The sequence below is a fragment of the Dromiciops gliroides genome, chromosome 1 (genome assembly GCF_019393635.1).
Source record: "Dromiciops gliroides isolate mDroGli1 chromosome 1, mDroGli1.pri, whole genome shotgun sequence".
Lineage (NCBI taxonomy): Eukaryota > Metazoa > Chordata > Mammalia > Microbiotheria > Microbiotheriidae > Dromiciops > Dromiciops gliroides.
The window spans coordinates 622746051-622767080 of NC_057861.1; the positions used below are offsets into that span (position 1 = coordinate 622746051).

At 41.7% G+C, this 21030-nt stretch overlaps 2 protein-coding genes across 2 annotated transcripts; both read right to left on the reverse strand.

Annotated features, from left to right (window-relative positions):
- Positions 1-1524: 1524 nt before the first annotated feature.
- LOC122735845 (gap junction gamma-1 protein-like) lies at positions 1525-3430 on the reverse strand. The gene is made up of 2 exons (XM_043977647.1): positions 2532-3430; positions 1525-1992 (listed from the first exon to the last, which is right to left on the reverse strand). Exon 1 carries the CDS (start codon positions 3428-3430, stop codon positions 2621-2623), a length of 810 nt encoding a protein of 269 aa, XP_043833582.1. The 3' UTR covers positions 1525-1992; positions 2532-2620.
- An 89-nt stretch (positions 3431-3519) lies between these two features.
- Positions 3520-19886, reverse strand: LOC122752825 (olfactory receptor 1361). Its single transcript, XM_043999762.1, is given in 4 exon segments — positions 3520-3728; positions 17919-18030; positions 18977-19340; positions 19342-19886. Coding segments are annotated over 4 exon segments (1230 nt in total).
- Positions 19887-21030: the final 1144 nt, after the last annotated feature.

Here is a 21030-nt window from a genome sequence, read left to right on the forward strand (position 1 = left end):
TGTAGAAATGATACTTTCAGAAGGCAGGAGGCAGATTATGAAGAAATTGAAGCCAGAAATTGAAGGCTTTGGGAAATTGTAGTGTTTTTATCACTGCAGCCAAACAAAGGTTTCAGGAGACAAAAAGCAGACTTGGCAATGACAGAACCTCAGAATTTTGGAGTTCGAAGTGATACCAGCATCCACCTAGTCCAACCTGCATTTGAAAATGTTTCCTCTACAGAATACTAAATAAATGATCACCTGACTTGTTTAGAGTCTTCCAATAAGGGGAAGGAACCTCTCCTACCTCTCCTCACATTACCCCCCCCCCCTCCTCCAGCTCATTTAACCTTTGGAAGGCACTAGTTCTTAGGAACATTTTCTCATATGGACTAACTTTACATTTTTGCAATTTCTACTTGCCTGCAAGAGTCAGTCAGTGTTTAATCAGCCTCTCAAATACTTGAGGACCACTGACATATCTCCCCAAAGTCACCAGTCTATCTCCTCTGGAGGCAAGATGAGACCAGACATGGCTCTGATGCAGTGGGAGAGCTCTGCTTTTTAAGCTAAGGCTTCTCTCAGGTCTCAGTTTGCATGAAACAACCCGCCCTCAGTGATTAAGGCTAGGTAAGAAATGAGGCACAATACCCTTTGACCCAGCAATACCACTTTTGGGTCTTTTTCCCAAAGAAATCATGGAAAAGGGAAAAGGACCAACATGTACAAAAATATTTATAGCCGCTCTTTATGTGGTGGCAAGGAATTGGAAGTTGAGGGGATGCCCATCAATTGGGGAATAGCTGGACAAGTTGTGGTATATGAATGTAATGGAATTCTATTGTGCTGTAAGAAACAATGAGAAGGAGTTCAAAGAAACCTGGAGGGTCTTGCATGGGATGATGATGAGTGAGATGAGCAGAACCAGAAGAACATTGTACACAGTATCATCAACATTGTGTGTTGATCTACGGTGATGGACTAGATTCTTCTCACCAATGCAATGGTACAGAAGAGTTCCAGTGGACTCATGATGGAAGAGGATCTCCAAATCCAGGGAAAAAAAAAGAACTGGAATATAGATGCTGATTGATACATACTATTTCTTTTGTTTTTGGTGCTATTGTTTTCCTATTTTGAGGTTTTTCCTCATTGCTCTGATTTTTCTCTTATAACATGACTAATGCAGAAATAGGTTTAATTATTTATATATATATATATATATATATATATATATATATATATATATATACACACACACACACCTATATCAGATTACCTGTTGTCTAGGGGTGGGGGGAGGGAAAAAAATCTGAAATTGGAAAGCTTGTATAAACAAATGTTGAGAACTATCTTTACATGTAACTGGAAAAAAATAAAATACTTTTATCAGGAAAAAAAAAAAGGAAATGAGGCACAGAATGATATGGTCACCTGGGCTTTGAGTTGGGTTCTAAAACCCTTGCAGGGACCTCTGAAGCAACAAGGCAGCTTGGAATTCTGTGACTTTTTTTTTTCCAACTTACATTCATTCCTGCCCAAAACAAAGGCAAGGCACAGTATTTAATATAAACAGCTGTTTATTGGCCCACAAAACTTACAGACTTAAGTACCAAAAGACATCCAGTTATAGGACAAGTTGCACCAGCAACTGCCCCAAATCACCTTCCCCTAAACCCATCCCTGCAGACTCTTCTGTAACCATTGTGGGCCCAATTCTCAGTATTATTTCTAGGTCTATTATCCTAGATAGCTCATTTATCCCAGTAACTTATCTGGTGGTGTTTGAGGACTGTGACAGGTTTCAGGTCCTGGAGAAGTATAGAAGGGACCACCTATGATGACAGTCACAAAATAGCTAATTAAAAATAAAACTAAACAAAACATCATTTCCTTTAGATACATTTCTAGGTCTCCTTTTCCAAAATTCAGATTCCAAGTTCTCTTGTCTTCCCAAAATCAAGTTAAGATCAAAGTCTGTAAACAATAGTAAATCCAGTTTTCACAGATCTGCAAAGGGAAAAACCAGCATCAATAACATTGAAAAAAGATCATAAAATTAAGAGCTGGAAGGGACTTTGGAAATCATTTGGTACAGTGCTTTCATTTACAAGGGGAAACTGAAGTTCTCAGGTTAAGTGATTTACCAAAAGTTACATAGATTCTTAGTAAGATGCTTGGACTCCTGGTCTAGTGCTCTGGCCATATACTATAGTTGGTATTTCCAGGTTGCTTTCTGTCTTGGTTTTGGGGGTGGGGAGAGGGAGGGAGAAAAATTTGGAACAATCTTATGAAAACAAATGTTGGAAACTGTCTTTACATGTAACTGGGAAATAAAATATTTTTATGATAAAAAGAAAAGTTGTTATTTCCCTCCCTTCTACGGGTCCCCTGCATTCCCTTCCCAAAGCCTGCAAAACTCCCCTTAGGGAAAAAAGAATAGGCTGAGTTGGGGATTTTTAAAAAGAGCTTAGATTATTAGGAAAGAACAAAGGAAGGCAAGGGGGAAATAATAGTTCAATGGAAATTGGGATTCAATTCAAACATACCTGTGTTAGAGAATGGAACCTCTCTTTGGCCTTGGTTATGTAGGTTTTGCTGAGCATATACACTGTAGGACGGAGACTGGCCTGAATAGTCAGGCCCTGTAGCCAGAGGTGTGCAAAGCCAAGTCCAGGCGTTCCTGGACCAGATGCAGCTGTTTCTGCATTTGCTCCAGCTGGAGATGCTTAGAATGAGGAGGTGGGGCAGGGGGGCTTTTACCCTTCTTCATGCCACCCAGGCCCAGATGCAGCAACTCGATCAGATTGAGCAGGAGGCAGAGGCCACTGACTGCATACATGACCAACAGGAAGATGGTCTTCTCCGTGGGACGAGATACAAAGCAGTCCACAGTGTGGGGGCAAGGGCTGCGTCGGCAGACGTAGAAAGGAGGCACCTCCAGGCCATAGAGCAGGTACTGGCCCAGTAGGAAGCCCACCTCTAAGGCAGACCTCACCAGCAACTGCCCCACATAGGCCCCCAGGAGCCCGTCTCTGCGGATCCTCCCGCGACCATCGTGGGCTCCATCATCGGGGGACTTCTGGGGCTTCTCTTGGATCATGGGCTCCTCCTCTTCCTCCTCTTGCTTCTGGGTCGTCTGGCGCCGGGAGAGATGGTGCACGGCATAGCCCAGGTAGAACACAGTGGGCGCAGTGACCAGGATGATCTGGAACACCCAGAAGCGAACGTGGGAGAGGGGCGCGAAGGCGTCGTAGCAGACGTTCTCGCAGCCCGGCTGAGCTGTGTTGCAGGAGAAACCACTTAGCTCATCCCGGTAAATGGCCTCCCCGCCCACGGCCAGCAGCACCAGGCGGAACACAACCAGCACGGACAGCCAGAGTTTCCCCACCAGGGTGGAATGCTGGGTCACAGCCTCCAGCAACTTCGTCAGGAACGCCCAGCTCATCTTGGATCTTCCTAATTACTCTGCGCTACCTGAGGGCGGAGGAGCGAGTGAGGAACGCACGGGAGTCCTGGGACCCCGATTTAGACCGTTCAGATTTTCGGGGGCCCGAAACCCCGAGTTTCCGACCTTCCCGTATCCACAACCTTTACTTGTTCTCTGCATTCGGTCCCTCTTCCCCAACCCAGGATCTGCTCTGCCCCCCTGCGCCCTCTGCTCCGAGTTTCCAAGTCAGGCTGGTTTGGATTTGGGGGGCTGTGCTGAAGCTGAACCGGAAAGAAGGGACGGGGATTGTGGTGTCCTTAGCCGAAACAAGCGGTCAGAGTGGACCAGCATCAGCAACCATAGACAGAGGCTTCCTCCTCCACCTCCCTCTAGAAGGCGTTTGGAGGCGACCCGGGTAGAGGTGGCACGGCCCGCGTGATCCAACTCCAGGGAAGGTGGACAAACAATGAGTTCCCCAACGGGCAAAGATAAATATTGTAGTGGTCAGAAAACAATAAGGTCAACTCAGCCCTCCTCAAGGAACCCCAACAGCTGTGCGGTGGCCCATTTTCTAGACTGTTTAAGAAGAGCTCATTCTTCTGGTTCCGTCTTCCCACATTCTCCCTCCCCTCGAATACACTCAGCTCCCTCCCTCTTTCCCTTTTCCCCTCTCTCTCCCACTCCTATCTTCCCAGAACAGCTTCTCTCCCTGCCTTTCTCACCCTAAATCTGATCTTTCCTGCCCCCGGGCTCACCTAGAATCCGAGATTCGAAAGAGACACCAAGAGAATAGAGTTAGCTCTGATCCGCGGGAAAATTTAAATCCTGGGCTGAGAGGCGCTAGGGGTTGTAGGATAGGAGGTTGGGGCAGGGTCCTGCGCATTGCCCCTCCCTCCCAAGCTTGGTTTGGGTTGCTGGAGGAAGAGCCAGCTTTTATTGAATAGTGTGTGCTAGGCAATCTAAGAAGTAGGGAGACGAAAGAAAGGCTACTCTCAAGGAGTTCATGGGGAAGATAACATAGAAACAACTATGTACAAACAATAGATTATTACACACTGGTGCCTCGTGCTCAGATCCTGCTATGGAAAGGACTGAGACTAAATGTAGTTCTCATCTCACACCTTGAGATAAGTAGCTTGGTTTGCTCTCCTGAAGAGATTTTGGAATGATTAAGGTAGGATCAGCTGAAATGCTTGAGGCTGGAAGGTTAAGAAGGCATTTCTCCTCCCTCTTATTCTCCTATTCACCTTCCCTTTTCTCTTCTCTCCCTTTCTGTCTTCATTCCCTCCTCCCTCACCTTTGCCCCCTTCCCCTACTGTCTCCTTCCCTTTCTTATTCCTCCTCTTCCCTTACGTGCTTTTTTTCCCTCCTCAGAAATTACTCTGGCATTTGGAAAAATCTATAATTTCATTCAAATTCACAGAGTGCATATAGTGAATTAGTAGATCAAAATTACTCTTCATATAACAAGGCCCTCCACCCCCTGGACCTAGGGAAAGTATCTGGAACCATCCTGGATTAAACAGTAATTCAGTTTTCTTTTAGTTTTCACAGCCCAGAGCACAGTAAGCTGGGAGAGCCTGAGCTGAAGGATGGGGAAATACAAAAATCTTTGGCTACAGAATATGAGGATTTATAAAGTAATAAATTAGACTCCCCATTTTCTGTTTCATATTTGAAATTTGAAGCAGGCTTCATCCTCCCCCTTAGGCATTCATTTTCTATGAAGCCATTGGTCATCTTCCCAGATGGAAATATTCTTTCCTTTTGCAGAGCTCCCATTTTATTCACATGATTCATTTGTACTAGATTCAGCAAGGATTTATTGAGTCAGTCGGTCAGCAAGCATTTATGAAATGCCTACTATGAGGGAAAAATCCATCCTCTTCTCAATAATTCTCAGGAACTCAGCAGTGAAGTGACAAAGGCTTTATTTTCTTCTCATGAGAAGGAGGCACCCTAGTGTGCAGCTAGTGGGTGCCCAGAAAGGGGGCTCACAGGCCATTTTATACCCTAGTCCCTAATGCGAATGGACCCTCCCCTTTTTCATCAATGGTCCAATTACTCAAGGGTTACAATCTACTAGCAAAAACTAATCAGAACTAAGTATTCCTACCCCTCTTCCTTGTGTGGGCATAACTCAGGAGTGGACCTTATACTTCCTTATATGGACACAACTCTGGAGCGGACCTTATTGAGACCAGGGCTCCTTGAACCATGCGACCTTGCTAACCTGAGGGGGAGGCAGGGATCTGAGCCCTTTGTCCTACAAACAGGTCAGCCAAGTATTGACTGACTGACTGACTGACTGTTATATCCACATTGAGAGGAGACAATTACCCATTTCTCACACCTACTATGTTCCAGTCACTGTGCCAAGCACTGGGAATACAAAGAAAGGTTTAAAAAGTTGGGGGAGGGGGGCAGCTAGATGGCAAAGTGGATAGAGCACAGGCCCTGGAGTCAGGAGTACCTGAGTTCAAATCCAGCCTCAGACACTTAACATTTACTAGCTGTGTGACCCTGGGCAAGTCACTTAACCCCAATTGCCTCACTAAAAAAAACAAAACAACAACAAAAAGTTGGGGGAGGGGGAGAGAACACACAAACAACCGTGTACAAACCAGATGTAGTCAGGATAACTCGGAGATTATTTTAGAGGGAAGGCACTAGTCTTCAGGGGTATTAGGAAGGCTTCTTTTTTTTTTTTAAATTTTGCGGGGCTATAGGGGTTAAGTGACTTGCCCAGGGTCACACAGCTAGTAAGTGTCAAGTGTCTGAGGCCGGATTTGAACTCAGGTACTCCTGAATCCAGGGCCGGTGCTCCATCGACTGCGCCACCTAGCTGCTCCTCAGAAAGGCTTCTTGAAGAAAATGGGACTTTAGCTGGGACTTGAAGGAAACCAGAGAAGCCAGGTGAAAGAGATGAGGGAGAGAATTCCAAACATGGGGTACAGCCAGTGAAAATGTCTGGAGTAGGGAGATGAATTGTTTTGTGTGATGAATAGCAAGGAAGTGCATGTTCTTGAGCAGCTAGATGGTACAGTAGATAGAGAAGTGGACTTTTTTAGTTCAAATCCAGCCTTAGACACTTACTAGATATGTGACCCTGGACAAGTCACTATTTGCCTCAGTTCCTCAACTGTAAAATGTGGACACACCAGAGAAGGAATAGGCAAACTGTGCCAGTATTTTTGCCAAGAAAATCCCCTGGCTGGAAGTCATGAAGAGTTAGATACAACTGAACAACAACAAGAAAGAAGCATGTCCCTAGATCCCAAACTATATGGAGTGAAGTGAGGTATAAGAGCTAACCATAATGAGGTAGGTATAATGAAGCAGTTCACATGGCTCAGCTGGGCCTGGAGTTTGGAAGGCCTGAGTTTAAATCTGGCTTCTGACACTTCCTAAGTGTGTGAACCTGAGCAAGTCACTTAACCTCTGTTTGACTTAATCCACTAAATGGCAAACCACTTCAATATCTTTGCCAAGAAAAACCCCATGGGCCACATGATCATTAAGAGTCAGACATGGGGGCAGCTAGATGGCACAGTGGATAGAGCACCGGCCCTGGAGTCAGGAGTACCTGAGTTCAAATCCGGCCTCAGACACTTAACACTTACTAGCTGTGTAACCCTGGGCAAGTCACTTAACCCCAATTGCCTCACTAAAAAACAAAACAAAACAAAAAAAAAAAGAGACATGACTGAATGACTGAACAATAAAGTATAAGAAAACTGGGAAGGTAAGAAGGTACCAGGTTATGAAGGCCTTAAAAGCCAAACAGAGGATTTTATTTGAGGTGAAAGGGAGCTACTGGAGTTTATTGACTAGGAGGGTTGATATAGTCAGATCTGTACTTTAGGAAGATCAATTTGACAACTGAGTGGAGGATGGACTAGGGTAGGGAGAAATGAGGTAGGGAAACTTTCTAGCAATTTATGACTGTAGTCTAGGTGTAAAGGGATGACTGGTACCAGGGAGATGGCAGTTTAAGAAGAAAGAAGTTGCAAAGGTATAACTGGCAGAACTTGACAACAAATTGGATGAGAGAGAGTGAGAGAGGACTCAAGGATAACACCAAGAGCATGGATGACTGGGGGAATAATGGTTCCCTCAACAGTGTTAGGAAAGTTAAGAAAAGGGGATGGTTGGGTTGGGAGAAGATAATTTTGTTGAGTTTAAGATGTCTACAGGATATCCAGTTCAGTATAAGAGGCAATTGTATATGCAAGACTGGAAATTAGAAGAAAGGTCAAAGCTGAGAATCATAAACATAAAGATGATAATTGAATCCATAGTAACTGATGAGATCACCAAGTAAAATAGTTGATGGAGAAAAGAGGACCCAGGACAGTCTTGAAGTATACTCATGATTTTGTCATGATATTGATGAAGATTCTTCAAGGGAGGCTGAGAAGGAATAGTCAGATTGCTAGGAGAAGCAGATGAAAGCAGTGACTCAAAAACCTAAAGAGAAAAAAATTATTAAGGGGAAGAAGGTTAAAGGGAAGTTAAGAAGGATGAGGATTGAGAAAAGGTCATTAGATTTGATGATTAAGAGATCATTTCAGAAAAACCTGGGAAGACTTATATGAACTGATGCAAAGTAAGATGAGCAGAACCAGGAGAGCATTGTACAGAGTAACAGAAATATTGTTACAATGAAAGACCAGTAACAGTATAACAGTGAAAGACTTAGGTACTCTAATCAATACAATGATTCAGGACAATTCCAAAGGACTCAAGATAGAAAGTACTATCCACCTCCAGAGAGAGAAATAATGAACATATTGTGCATATTGAAGTATTTTTTTCACTTTATTTTTCTGGCCTGCCCCCCCTTTTTTTTTCTTTTTATGGCAACATAGCTAATATAGAAATATTTCTGCATGGAAAAAATACTAGCTACTTATCTCAAATGCTAGGCATTATTAATACTATGTTATTTCTATCACTTGGCATGTAGCTTGTAACAATAAAATATTTTGTTGGGAAAAAAGGAGATCATTGGTAACTTTAGAGAGAACAGTTTCAGTTGAATGATGAGGTGCATATTGTGTCAGATACTGTATATATATTCTAAAAAATTTAAGTCCTTATCCCAAGGAGCTAGCATTCCAGGGGTGTAGGCACAGGCCCAATATGGAAGATAATTTGTTAACAATAGAACTGGGGTTGCAAAGGGTGAAAGAGAAGGGTAGGGAAGAAAGGGATAGGGAATTGAAAGGGTAGGACTGACATGGATAGGTATAAAGAATCAGGGAGTGCTGGTTAGGGAGTTTGGGCTTAGGCAGCCTACTACTCAGAATCATAAGGATTAAGCTTTGACATCTACTTTGCTTCTAATTCTTTATTATCATGAAAAGTGCTATTTTGTATATTTTGTTTTATTGATATTATCATTATTATTGTTATCTGTGTTAAAATATATGGCTTAGGGGCAGCTAGGTGGCGCAGTGGATAAAGCATGGGCCCTGGATTCAGGAGGACCTGAGTTCAAATCTGACTTTGGACACTTGACATTTACTGGCTGTGTGACCCTGGGCAAGTCAGTTAACCCTCATTGCCCTGATCCAAAAAAAAAAAAAAGGCTTAATGGGTTGAGGAGCAAAAAGGATATATTTAGAAATTAACTTGAAATAAAAATATGAATTCTCAATAAAACTATTCATTTATAAAATATTAATGTGTTGCAACTGTGATCTGCAGCTTTGCTCTCTATGGGGGTATCAACAAAGTCAGCTCTAGTCTGAGTCTCATCTTTACATAGAGATTTTTAGCACTCAATAGCATCAAGTCTTAGTTATCACTCTTTGTGCTGCTTTCAGAATTGAAGAGTGTTATCTATGCCTTCACCAGTCACTTCAATTGGATTTAGAAGTCTAGATTGTGCTTTTTTTTTTTTTTTGCTCCTTCCTGGAATTGGAATTATTTGATTTTTCCAATTTGGAGAAAAGAAGCCAAGCAAATGAATTGGGTCATCCTCCACTTGTGTTGACATCCTTCCTTCTTGGATCCCAGAATCTATACCCCCTCCTGGTCAGAGGAGAGAAAGAGGTAAAGAGGAAGAAGGTGGGGGGAAGAGGGGAGTGGGGCCACCAGATGACACCCAGCAAGGAGACATGACTTTCATTGAATTGAAATCAAGTTGAAATAATCAAGTTGAATTCAGAGATAGTAAAAGATGTTAGCTAGAAAAGTCTGAGCCCTCTATAACAGGAGGCCTTAGAAGGAGTTCATTGATCCAATCTCCAGCCCTCCAATCAGAGAAGAGGGGCAACTGATAGTGCTGAAAAGGTTGAATATCAAAATTTTATCCATTTCTGTAATGATAAGATTTCTGGTGGTGAGCTTATCAGTGGGGAAAGTCATCATGGCCAAACAGTCAAACTAAAGAGAGTAACTGAAGGTAATGAAGATGGGGGTGAGAGTAGGGGTGGGGAGGAGAATCTGAGCCATCTATAATGGGAAGCAAACATTGAAGTAACTTCTGGGGTAAAGCTAACCTGGCTGATGGTATTTAATTTTTTTGTATTTGTATCCCTAACACCTAGCATAATACCTAACACATAGTAAGTGCTTTCCTATCTTTCTGATCATTCCTTTTCAATCTTAATGCCTAGTTTTGCGTCCATGTCATGTGAGTGTTCTCTAAAGCTTTCTTCTTTCCTCTTCTCTTTTAGCTCCATACTATCTCCCTTGGCATTCTCATTAGCCATATCATCATATGAGAGATCATATGATCTCTCAGCAGGTGTTTACCAAGTCTGTATATCCATCCCTAGTTTCTCTCTTGGGCTATCATCATCACCAACTGCCTCTTGGATGTCTCAAATTGTTGTTTAAAATTTAATATTTCCAAAATAGAACTTGCTCTCTTTCCCCTGAAACTCTTTCTCCTTCCTAAATTTTCTTTTCTTGCCTTTTTTTTATTGCGGGGCAATAAGGGTTAAGTGACTTGCCCAGGGTCACACAGCTAGTTAATTGATATGTGACTGAGGCTAGATCTGAACTCAGGTCCTCCTGAATCCAGGGCCAGCACTTTATCCACTGCGCCACCTAGCTGCACCTACTCAGGTCCTTCTGAATCTAGGGCTGGTGCTTTATTCACCGTGCCACCTAGCTGCCCCCTCCTTCCTAAATTTTCAATTACTGTTGAGGATATCCTCCCAGTCACCTAGACTCACAACCTTAGTGTCATCTTCAACATCTCACTTTTTACCCCATATATCAAATCCATTGTCAAGTGTTGTCCTTTCTATTGATATAACATCACTCACATACCCATGAACTTTCATCAGGTCCTCATCGGCTCTTATTTAGGTTATTTCAGTACCTTTATTCTTGGTTGCCTTGCTTTATCCCTCCCCAAGTGCCAAGGTAATTTTTCTAAAGTGCAGGTTTGACCTTGTCCCTTTCCCCTTCACTGACCTCCACGGGCTCCCTATGACCCTCCATAATCAGATATAAATTCCTCTATTTGGCATTTAAAGCTATTCAGCCCCTTCCTGCTTTCCAGTCTTCTTATGCTTTACTCTCCTTAGAACTCTATGATCCATATCTAGGGCCTACTTGCCATTCCTCAAATTCCATCTCCTGTCACTGCCTTTGCCTGGACTTCGCTGTCTTCTCTTGGTTTTCTTGTCTTCCTTCTAGACTTCGTTTAAGTCCCACTTTGTAGTGGGGGCCTTTCCTAGTCCCACTCTCCATCTTCTAATACTTTCCTTCTCAGATAACAACAACTGGAACAACTAGCATTTAAATAGTATTTTAAGGTTTTCAAAGTGCTTTACCCATGGTATTTCATTTTATTCTACAACAATCTAGGGAGATAGGTCCTATTTTTACCCCTATTTTACACATAAGGAAACTAAGGGACTTGTCGGGATTCACACAGCTAATAAGTATGTAAGGCTGGATTTGGTCTCAGGCCTATCTGCTTACAGATCCAGCATTCTCTTCACTGGGCCACCTAGTTGCCCTAAGGAAGATTACCTTAAATCTATGCTGAATGTTTCTTGTTAATATCTAGTTATGTTCAAGTTGTCTCCCCCATTAAAATATTAATTTCTTGGGGGCAGGGAATGCTTTTACTTTTAGTTGTATCCACAGTATTTAGCATGACCGACTGATTCTCCATTACCCCTACAATTTTATTTTGTGAAAAGGCCTGTTTTGTGTATCACTGTCCCAAAGCTCCAGATGGAAGAAAAGGGTGCTGCAGAGAGGGGAGGGACACAATTGCCTGGAGCCTTATCAGCCTCAATCTGGCTGTCTATGTAAATTTCATGTCCCGGTTCTTTGTATTGAATCAACAACTTCTTCCTTTCTAGAACGTCATAGGGTGGTGATGAGAGGAAGTAGAAAGCCAATGTGGATGGAGATGAGACATTTATATTCATGGTGGTCCTTTGTACTTGTTATTACCTTGACCCTCCCATAGTCAGGTATTTGTATTTTCCTCTCTGTAAAACAAAAGATCATGTGCACTTAATTTGGTTTTTATTTTTTATGGGTTTGTTTATTCATTCGGTTTTCAAATTTTTTTAGTTTACTAAAATCACCTACAGTTAAGGAGAGTCAAAGTGAAAGAAGTTATTGATCTACACATTTTTCACTATATATTTAGACAATTGTTTGCTGGGGACTAAGACAATGGGTGAGCTGGGGGGGAAGGGAGGGAAGATACAAAAGAGTATGAGTCTGCCTTCAAGGAAGGGAAAGGATAAAAAATTTATTTGTAATTTGTAGTTTCTGCCTTTAAGGAGTTTAAAAATCTATTTGGGAGGGGCAGCTAGGTGGCACAGTGGATAGAGCACGGGCCCTGGAGTCAGGAGAACCTGAGTTCAAATCTGACCTCAGATACTTAACACATACTAGCTGTGTGACCCTGGGCAAGTCACTTATCCCCAATTGCCTCACCAAAAAAAAAATCTGTTTGGGGAACCCAGACATATGTATATAAAGTCATAATTTTAAATTTTGCATAAATTTTCATTTTGTTTCATTTAAATTTTTTTTTTTTTTAGTGACTGACTCCAGGGCCAGTGCTCTATCCACTGCGCCATCTAGCTGCCCCCTGAATTAAATTTAAATGAAATGGGCAGCTAGTGGATAGAGCACCGGCCCTGGATTCAGGAGGACCTGAGTTCAAATCCGGCCTCAGACACTTAACACTTACCAGCTGTGTGACCCTGGGCAAGTCACTTAACCCCAATTGCCTCACTAAAAAACAAACAAACAAAAAACAAAATTTAATTCAATCTTTTGGAGATCTGGGACTAAAGGAGAAAAAGAAGATATAGAAAAGGGGAGAGTTCCTGAAATAATAGGCAAATTTACGCTTTGCACTCAGGAAAAACTTTCTGACCAAGTTTTCCAAAAGTTAAATGGACTGTCTTCCATGGTAGTAGGTTGCCCTTTGTAGGAGTCTTTCAATAAAGGTTGGCTTATGGAGAAGGTTGAAAACATGGAGAATGTTGAAAAGATGATTCTTTTTTCAGGTATTGGCTGACCTAGATGACCACTGAGGTCCCTCCTGTTATGGAAGGAATATCTCTGTTCTCAGTTCATGTGGTAGCTGATAACTGCTTTCAAATACATATACATATACATATACACACACACATGACTTGGAAATTATGGAAGCAAAAATCTAGGTTTTAGGGGCAGCTAGGTGGTGTAGTGGATAAAGCACCGGCCCTGGATTCAGAAGGACCTGAGTTCAAATCTAGCCTTAGACACTTGACACTAGCTGTGTGACCCTGGGCAAGCCACTTGACCCTCATTGCCCTGCAAAAAAAAAAAATCTAGGTTTTATTATTATGATCAAGTATAGGTTCAGGCCTCAGAGAAAACCTGAACCCTCATGAAGTTTTTTTTTTGGGGGGGGGAGGCAATTGGGGTTAAGTGACTTGCCTAGGGTCACACAGCTAGTGTTCAGTGTCTGATGTTGGATTTGAACTCAGGTCCTCCTGACTCTAGGGGCGGTGCTCTATCCACTGCACCACCTAGCTGCCCCCCTCATGAAGATTTTGAAGACTTCTTATAGGCAAAATTATATCAGAATGACAGAGAAATAATTCTTTTATATATTGTGATCTTATTTATTCCTGTTAGGCCATAAAAGTTAAAGAGAAGATAGATCCATAATTCTATAATTCCTTCAATGTCATAAAGATTTTAATAAAAAGTTAAAAAGAGTCATAATCTCTGTGAGAAATGGGTAGTTGTCTCCTCTCAATGTGGATATAACAGTCAGTTAGTCAATACTGGGCTGACCTGTTTGTAGGACAAAGGTCTCAGATCCCTGCCTCCCCCTCGGGTTAGCAAGGTCACATGGTTCAAGGAGCCCTGGTCTCAATAAGGTCCACTCCAGAGTTGTGTCCATATAAGAAAGTATAAGGTCCACTCCTGAGTTATAACCATACAAGGAAGAAGGGTGGGAATACTGCCTTCCAATTAGCTAGTTTTTACTCGTAGATTGTAACCCTACCAGTGATGAAAAAGGGGAGGGTCCATTCGCATTAGGGACTAGGGTATAAAATAGAGTCTTCGAGCCCCCTTTCTGGGCACCCACTAGCTGCACACTAGGGTGCCTCCTTCTCATGAGAAGAAAATGAAGCCTTTGTCACTTTGCTGCTGAGTTCCTGAGAATTATTGAGAAGAGGATGGATTTTTTCCCTCACAGTCTCAAACATCACCTAAGGAAACAAACTTCATCAAACAAACTATAGGTAAACTAAGTCACGTTACAGATTAAACTATGTTTAGAGGATTCACAAACAGACTGATTGAGGAAGAGGATTTACATGGTGGGGGCAGCTTGGTGGTGCAGTGGATAATGTGCCCAGCCTGTAGTCAGGAAGACATCTTCCTAAATTCAAATCTGACCTCAGACTCTAAATGTGTGATCTTGGGTAAGTCACTTAAACTCATTTGTATCAGTTTCCTTATCTGTAAAATGAACTGGAGAAGTAAATAACAAACCACTCCAGTATCTTTGCCAAGAAAACCCCAAATGGGGTCACAAAGAGTCAGACAAGACTGAAAAACAACTGAACTGAATTTATATGTTACCAAGGAGTCAGACAGTTGGAATTTTTCCTCTGGCTTCTTATCTTCAGGATACTTAAGATTTAAGTAACTTTTTACATGCCTGGGGACAGCTTTTGTTCAGGTAACAGCTGTTTGTTAATATTGAAATAGACTTATAGTTAACCAAAAATTGCAACTAGAATGGCCCTGAGTTCCACATAATAAAAGGAAACAAAAAATTCCCCTAACACTTCCAATTCAAGAATTCTGTGACTCATTGAAATTTGAAACAAAAGTCAATGTGTAAAATCCAACTGTACCCACTTCCCTTAATCTCATAGCACAAGTAACATCACAGATTCTTAGAGCTAGAGCTACAAAGGACCTTAGAGGTTATCTAGTTCAGCCCATTTTTTTCTTAAAATTTTTTTTTATAATTGTGAACTTAACAATCATCAACATGAACATTAAACACATATTTTATTCCCCCCAATTACATTAGAACAAATTTTAAAACATTAAAAAAAAAAGTTTTGAGTTCCAAATTCTATCCCTCCCTTCTCACCCAGAGAAATGTAAAGAATTAATTGTTATTTGAGGTTTTTATGCCTCAGGGAGCATTGACCTGGGGCTCCGCAAACCACACGGTGCTCCACTCAACTGGTTGTAGCAGTTGCCGGGGCTCTGGCACCTCAAGTCATCATCACTCGCCAACGCCTACATGGGCCTGGCAAAATTATAATGATTGGAAGCCTAGTGAGGGCAGTCATGTGACTGTCAGAGCGGCCATCCCATTGGCTGGGGCTGTGTAGGGTGTTTCTAGGTTTGGGGGAGGAGAATTGGGCATTCTCGGTGGAAGCTGGAAAACAACAGGCGTTCTGCTGCATGTTTTCAGCTGGTTCCTGGGCGGTGGTATTTTTTCAGGTATTATAATTTCCCTTTCCCCATTTTATTTCCTTTCCCTTGATCCTACTGATCCTGTTTTTTTTTTTAATTCGTTCCTGTTAAAATAAATCCTGTTATATTTTGAGGGAGTCTGCCCGTCTCCTTCTGTCATGGGAGGATTATGGGCCCCGGTCACCCCAACAATTCTCTGGGGGGTTCAAGGAACCTTTTCCTTGAAACCTCAGGGGTTTTCCCTTGAAATCTAGTAGGCCTCTCCTTGAACACAATCAAGGACACACATACCCACCTAACGGAGATAAGCGACACAGATTGAACTGAGCATGTTCCAGGACCATCACCCCACATTCCAGTCCTCCTAAGCATCTGGTTGAGGTAATCCAGGAGGAGACCACCTGGAACCGCCCATCAGCAGACTGCTTAGACCCATCAGGACAAAGTTGACACCCACCACCAGATCTCTCACGAGGGATTCTTCCTACCACAGCGCAACGAGGGAAGACCACCAGCCCCTCACCCAATAAGAGACTCTTACCCACCCCCCATCTAAACCCTATAAAATGGCACCCCACAAGTCAGTTGGGGGGGAAAGCGTTTTGTTCTGGCAAAACCTTTCCCCCGGCCGGTTTCTCTTGTACCCCAATAAACCTGTTCTCTTATTCCTGATTAGGTCTTGTGCGAGAGTGTAATTCTTTACAGAGGAATCCTAAGGACCCACGTGCTTTCTCCTATCGGTTTCCCCATATCACTTCCTTGCCCCAATAGTTCAGCGAGCTGCTTAGCTAGCACTCCCCAATTAAAAATTGGTCCCCACAGAAGGTAGGCAATCAGATATAGGTTATACATGCACAATGATCTAAAAAATTTCCATATTAGTCATTTTGTACAAGAAAATTTGAATAAAAGAAAAAGAATGAAAGAAAGTGAAAAATAGCATGTTTCAGTCTGTATTCAAACAATATCAGTTCTTGAAACTGTTGATGAGTTTTTGGACAAAGGCATTGAACTGACCTTGTTCTGTCCTGTAAGAACCCCATGAGTTTCTGGATTGATTTCTGTTAATGCCATCAGGACTTCTTCCTTGCAGAAAATCAGTAGTGAAAGATGTTTTTCTTCCTTTTCATTACTTTGGAGCACATCAATGAAACATGTGAAAAAATAAGTGAGAGCAGGGGAAGTTCAGAAGAAGACGCAGATAAGGGTTTTTGTTATTAACATATTAAAGTTTATACTTTTTATTTTTTTAGTGAGGCAATTGGGGTTAAGCAACTCGCCCAGGGTCACACAGCTAGTAAGTATTAAGTGTCTGAGGCCCGATTTGAACTCAGGTACTCCTGAAACCAGGGTCGATGCTCTATCCACTGCGACCATCTAGCTGCCCCTATGTATACTTTTTTTTGTTGTTGTTGTTGTTGTTGTGGGACAATGGGGATTAAGTGACTTGCCCAGGGTCACACAGCTAGTATGTGTCAAGTGTCTGAGGCCGGATTTGAACTCAGGTCTTTCTGAATCCAGGGCCGGTGCTCTATCCACTGCGCCACCTAGCTGCCCCCCTATGTATACTTTTAAAAGCTATTTGAGAAATCCTTGCTTGGTTCCAGGCAATTTGCTAAACACTGAGGATACAAACAGTACAAAGGAAGGGAAAAAATATTCCCTGCTCTCTAAGAGTTCACAATTTAATACAGGAGACAATGTGTGCGCACATGCACGCACACATCTCATTGTACAAACAGGTTACATCCCATATATATTCAAAATAATCAACAGACTTGCTATAAACATTTTTGTCCATGTGACTCTTTTTCTTTGATCTCTCTGGAAGCAAAAGCTTGGTCATGACGGTAATGGTATTGGTAGGTCAGAAGATACTTGTGGTTTAATGGCTTTAGTACAGAATTCCAAATTTATTTCCAGAAAGGCTATACCAATTTATAGTCTCACCAACAGTGTACCAGTATGCCTGCTTTCCTGAATTCCTTCCCACAACTGTCATTTTCCTTTTTAAAAAAATCGGGGGGGGGGGGGCAGCTAGGTGGCGCAGTGGATAGAGCACCGGCCCTGGAGTCAGGAGTACCTGAGTTCAAATTCGGCCTCAGACACTACTAGCTGTGTGACCCTCTGCAAGTCACTTAACCCCAGTTGCCTCACTAAAAAAAAAAAAAAAAATCAGGGGGCAGCTAGGTGGCACAGTGGATAAAGCACTGGCCCTGGATTCAGGAGGACCTGAGTTCAAATCTAGCCTCAGACACTTGACACTAGCTGTGTGACCCTGGGCAAGTCACTTAACCCTCATTGCCCCGCAAAAAAACCCCCAAAAAATCATCTCCAAAAAAACCCAAAAGAAAACAAAAAATCAACTCATCAAACACATGTAAAATACAACCTTAATTCTCATTTCTCTACTTTTTAATGATTTAGAGCTTTTAAAAATATGATAGTTGATAACTTTGATTTCTTCCTTTGAGAAATGCTTAAACATGTTCTTTGACACTTTATTTATCTATTGGGAAATAGCAAACCTGATATTTTAAAGAAGGGAATAGACTAAGAAGTACTATACCTCCATCACTACCATCATCAACAACAACAAGCATACATTGAATGTGTTGACTATTATACTGTGTTGTGGGGGAATACACAGTCACAAGACATTGCTCCTGCCTTCTGCAAAGCTTGCAAGTAAATTTCAGAATCACTTCCCTTTTTATTCCAAAACTCCTCCTGGAAGTTTTCAAAATTAAGAGCTGAATGTTAACACTGAGCTCTTCTCCCTAGAGGAGCAAGGCAGTCCTTAGTAAATCTCTTTCTTTTTTGGAGGCAATTGAGGTTAAGTGACTTGCCCAGGGTCACACAGCTAGTAAGTGTCTGAGGCAAGATTTGAACTCAGGTACTCCTGAATCCAGGGCCGGTGCAATATCTCTCTTTATACCAAATCCTAAGGGTTTCTCCCTGTACCCTTTCTGCAGAAACATCCCTTTATAAGTTCAAATGACTAGTAGAGAATCAGTCTCTCCTAGTGAATAAAATTATTAGTGTCCTTCCCCACATATGTATATACATAGCCTACACACTTGCATAGACAACAAAAGTTCCTTCCATTCAGTTCAGAGATGATATAGGGAGAGTACTGTCTCCTACCAAACAATTGCCTTAGTTGACACAACTAGATTTTCTAGCACCATGGAATAGTAAGTAAAGTCCTGGATGTGAATTCAGGAGAAGCAGGTTCAAATCTCACCTTAGATAAGTAAGAGCTATGTACTCATGTACAAGTTACTTAACTTCTCTGAGTCTGTTTCATCATCTGTGAAGTAATGATAATAAACCAGAAAGAGAAAGGCAGCATGGAGTAGTGAATAGGGTCTAGGAGATCAGGATTCAAGTCTTGCTGCTGAAATACAGTAGTAGCAGCATGGCTCTTAATCTCTTACAGCCCTGGTGCAATCCTTTTAAAATTATACATTATAGCTGTTTCTGAATCTATGTAAGTATAGGGATTTCTATGCTAGGCAGTTCCCTTACTAATAAAAGGGAGAAAAAAAAGCACAGCTGTCTATTAGCTACCTCCCAGAGGTAGGTGCTCTATCCACTGCACCACCTAGCTGCCCCTCTACCAACCATTTTTGTCAAGGCCTTTTTCATGTCTTGATTCCTCAAGCTATAGATGAAAGGGTTCAACATGGGGGTCACCACTGTGTACATCACAGTTGCTGCTATATCTTTCTTTACTGAGTGGGTGGAAGAGGGATTAAAATACACAGCAACAATGGTACCATAGAAGAGGGAGACCACAGCAAGGTGGGACCCACAGGTGGAAAAGGCTTTCCATTTTCCTTTCATGGAGGGAATTCTCAGTACAGTGGAGGCAATACGGACATAAGAGGCCAAGATACAGATAAATGGGATGATCATTATCAGGCCACCCTCTGTAAAAATGACCATTTCATTGAGAGAGGGATCAGAACAGGAAAGCTTCATGAGAGGAGACATCACAGAAAAAGTGGGGGATGACATTATTGTCACAGAAAGTGAGATGTGCCATTAGGAGAGTATGCAATAATGCATTCAGATTAGCAACAGTCCAGGATCCAAGAGTCAGAAGGGCACAGAGAGGGTGGGTCATCTTTGTAGTATAGTGTAAGGGATGGCATATTGCCACAAATCAGTCATAGGCCATCACAGCCAGAAGGAAATTGTCCATGTCTACAAATACAAATAAAAAGTACATTTGCGTCAGACACCCTCCAAAAGGTATAGTCTTACTTCCCATTATATGATTCACTAACATCTTGGGAACTGTGGTTGAGGTGAAACAGATATCCACAAAGGACAAGTTGCTAAGGAAAAAATACATGGGAATGTGGAGGTGAGAGTCTCTGACTATGGCCAGGATGATGAGAAGGTTCCCTAGAACTGTGATCAAATACATATATAGAAATAACACAAAAAGGAGTTGCTGATGCTCTGGCTGACTAGAAAGTCCCAGGAGAAGAAATTCCATGACAGTGGATTGGTTTCCTTTTCCCATATGTCTAATGTAGATTCTAAATCCAAATTCAGATAAAATACAAATTTAGTAAACTGATATTCATGAAGTCTTCATGCAGATTCACATTAATAACAGAGAAAAAGGCATAAGATAGCCCATGCCCTCAGGGACCTCACAGTCTAAAGGGAGGAGATAATGAAAAACAAACAAACATGTATAAACAAGCTATATGAAGGATAAATTAGAAATAACCAACAGAGGAAAGGCATTAGAATTAAGAAGGGTTGGGGAAGGCTTCCTGTAGAGGTGAGATTTTAACTGGGGTTTGAAGGAAGCTGGGGAAGCCAGTAGTAGGCAGAGATTTATAGCCTTTTGGGCATGGTTCCAAATTGCTCTCCAGAATGGTTGGATCAATTCACAACTCTACCAATAATGTATTAATATTCCAATTTTCCCGCATCTTCTCCAACATTTATTATTTTCCTTTTTGTCATATTGGCCAATCTGATAGGTGTGAGGTAGTACCTCAGAGTAGTTTTGTTTTTGTTTTTGTTTTTTTGCAGGATAATGAGGGTCAAGTGACCTCCCCAAGGTCACACAACCAGTAAGTGTCAAGTGTCTGAGACCAGATTTGAACTCAGGTCCTCCTGAATCCAGGGCTGGTGTTTTATCTACTGTGCCACCTAGCTGCCCCTCAGAGTAACTTTAATTTGCATTTTTCTAATCAATAGTGATTGAGAACTTTTTTCATATGATTAGAGATAGCTTTAATTTCTTCAGCTGAAAACTACTTGTTGATATCCTTTGACCATTTATCAATTGGGGAATGATGTGTATTCTTATAAATTTGATTCAGTTCTCTACATATTTGAGAAATAAGACCTTTATCAGAAACACTGGCTATAAAAATTGTTTTCCATCTTTTTGCTTTTCTTCTAATCTTGGTTGCATTGGGGGTTTTTTGTGCAAAATTTTAAAATTTAATGTAGTCAAAATGATCCATTTTGCATTTCATAATGTTCTCTATCTCATTTTTGGTTATAAAATCTTCCCCTCTCCATAGATATGAAAGGTAAACTATTTCTTCCTCTTCTAATTTGCCTATGGTATCACCCTTTATATCTAAATCATGTACCTGTTTTGATTTTACTTTGGTATACAGTATAAGATGTTGGTCTATGCC

Coding starts and splice junctions, on each gene's coding strand:
- LOC122735845 (XM_043977647.1), bottom strand. CDS start 3,430: ATGAGCTGGGCGTTCCTGACGAAGTTGCTGGAGGCTGTGACCCAGCAT.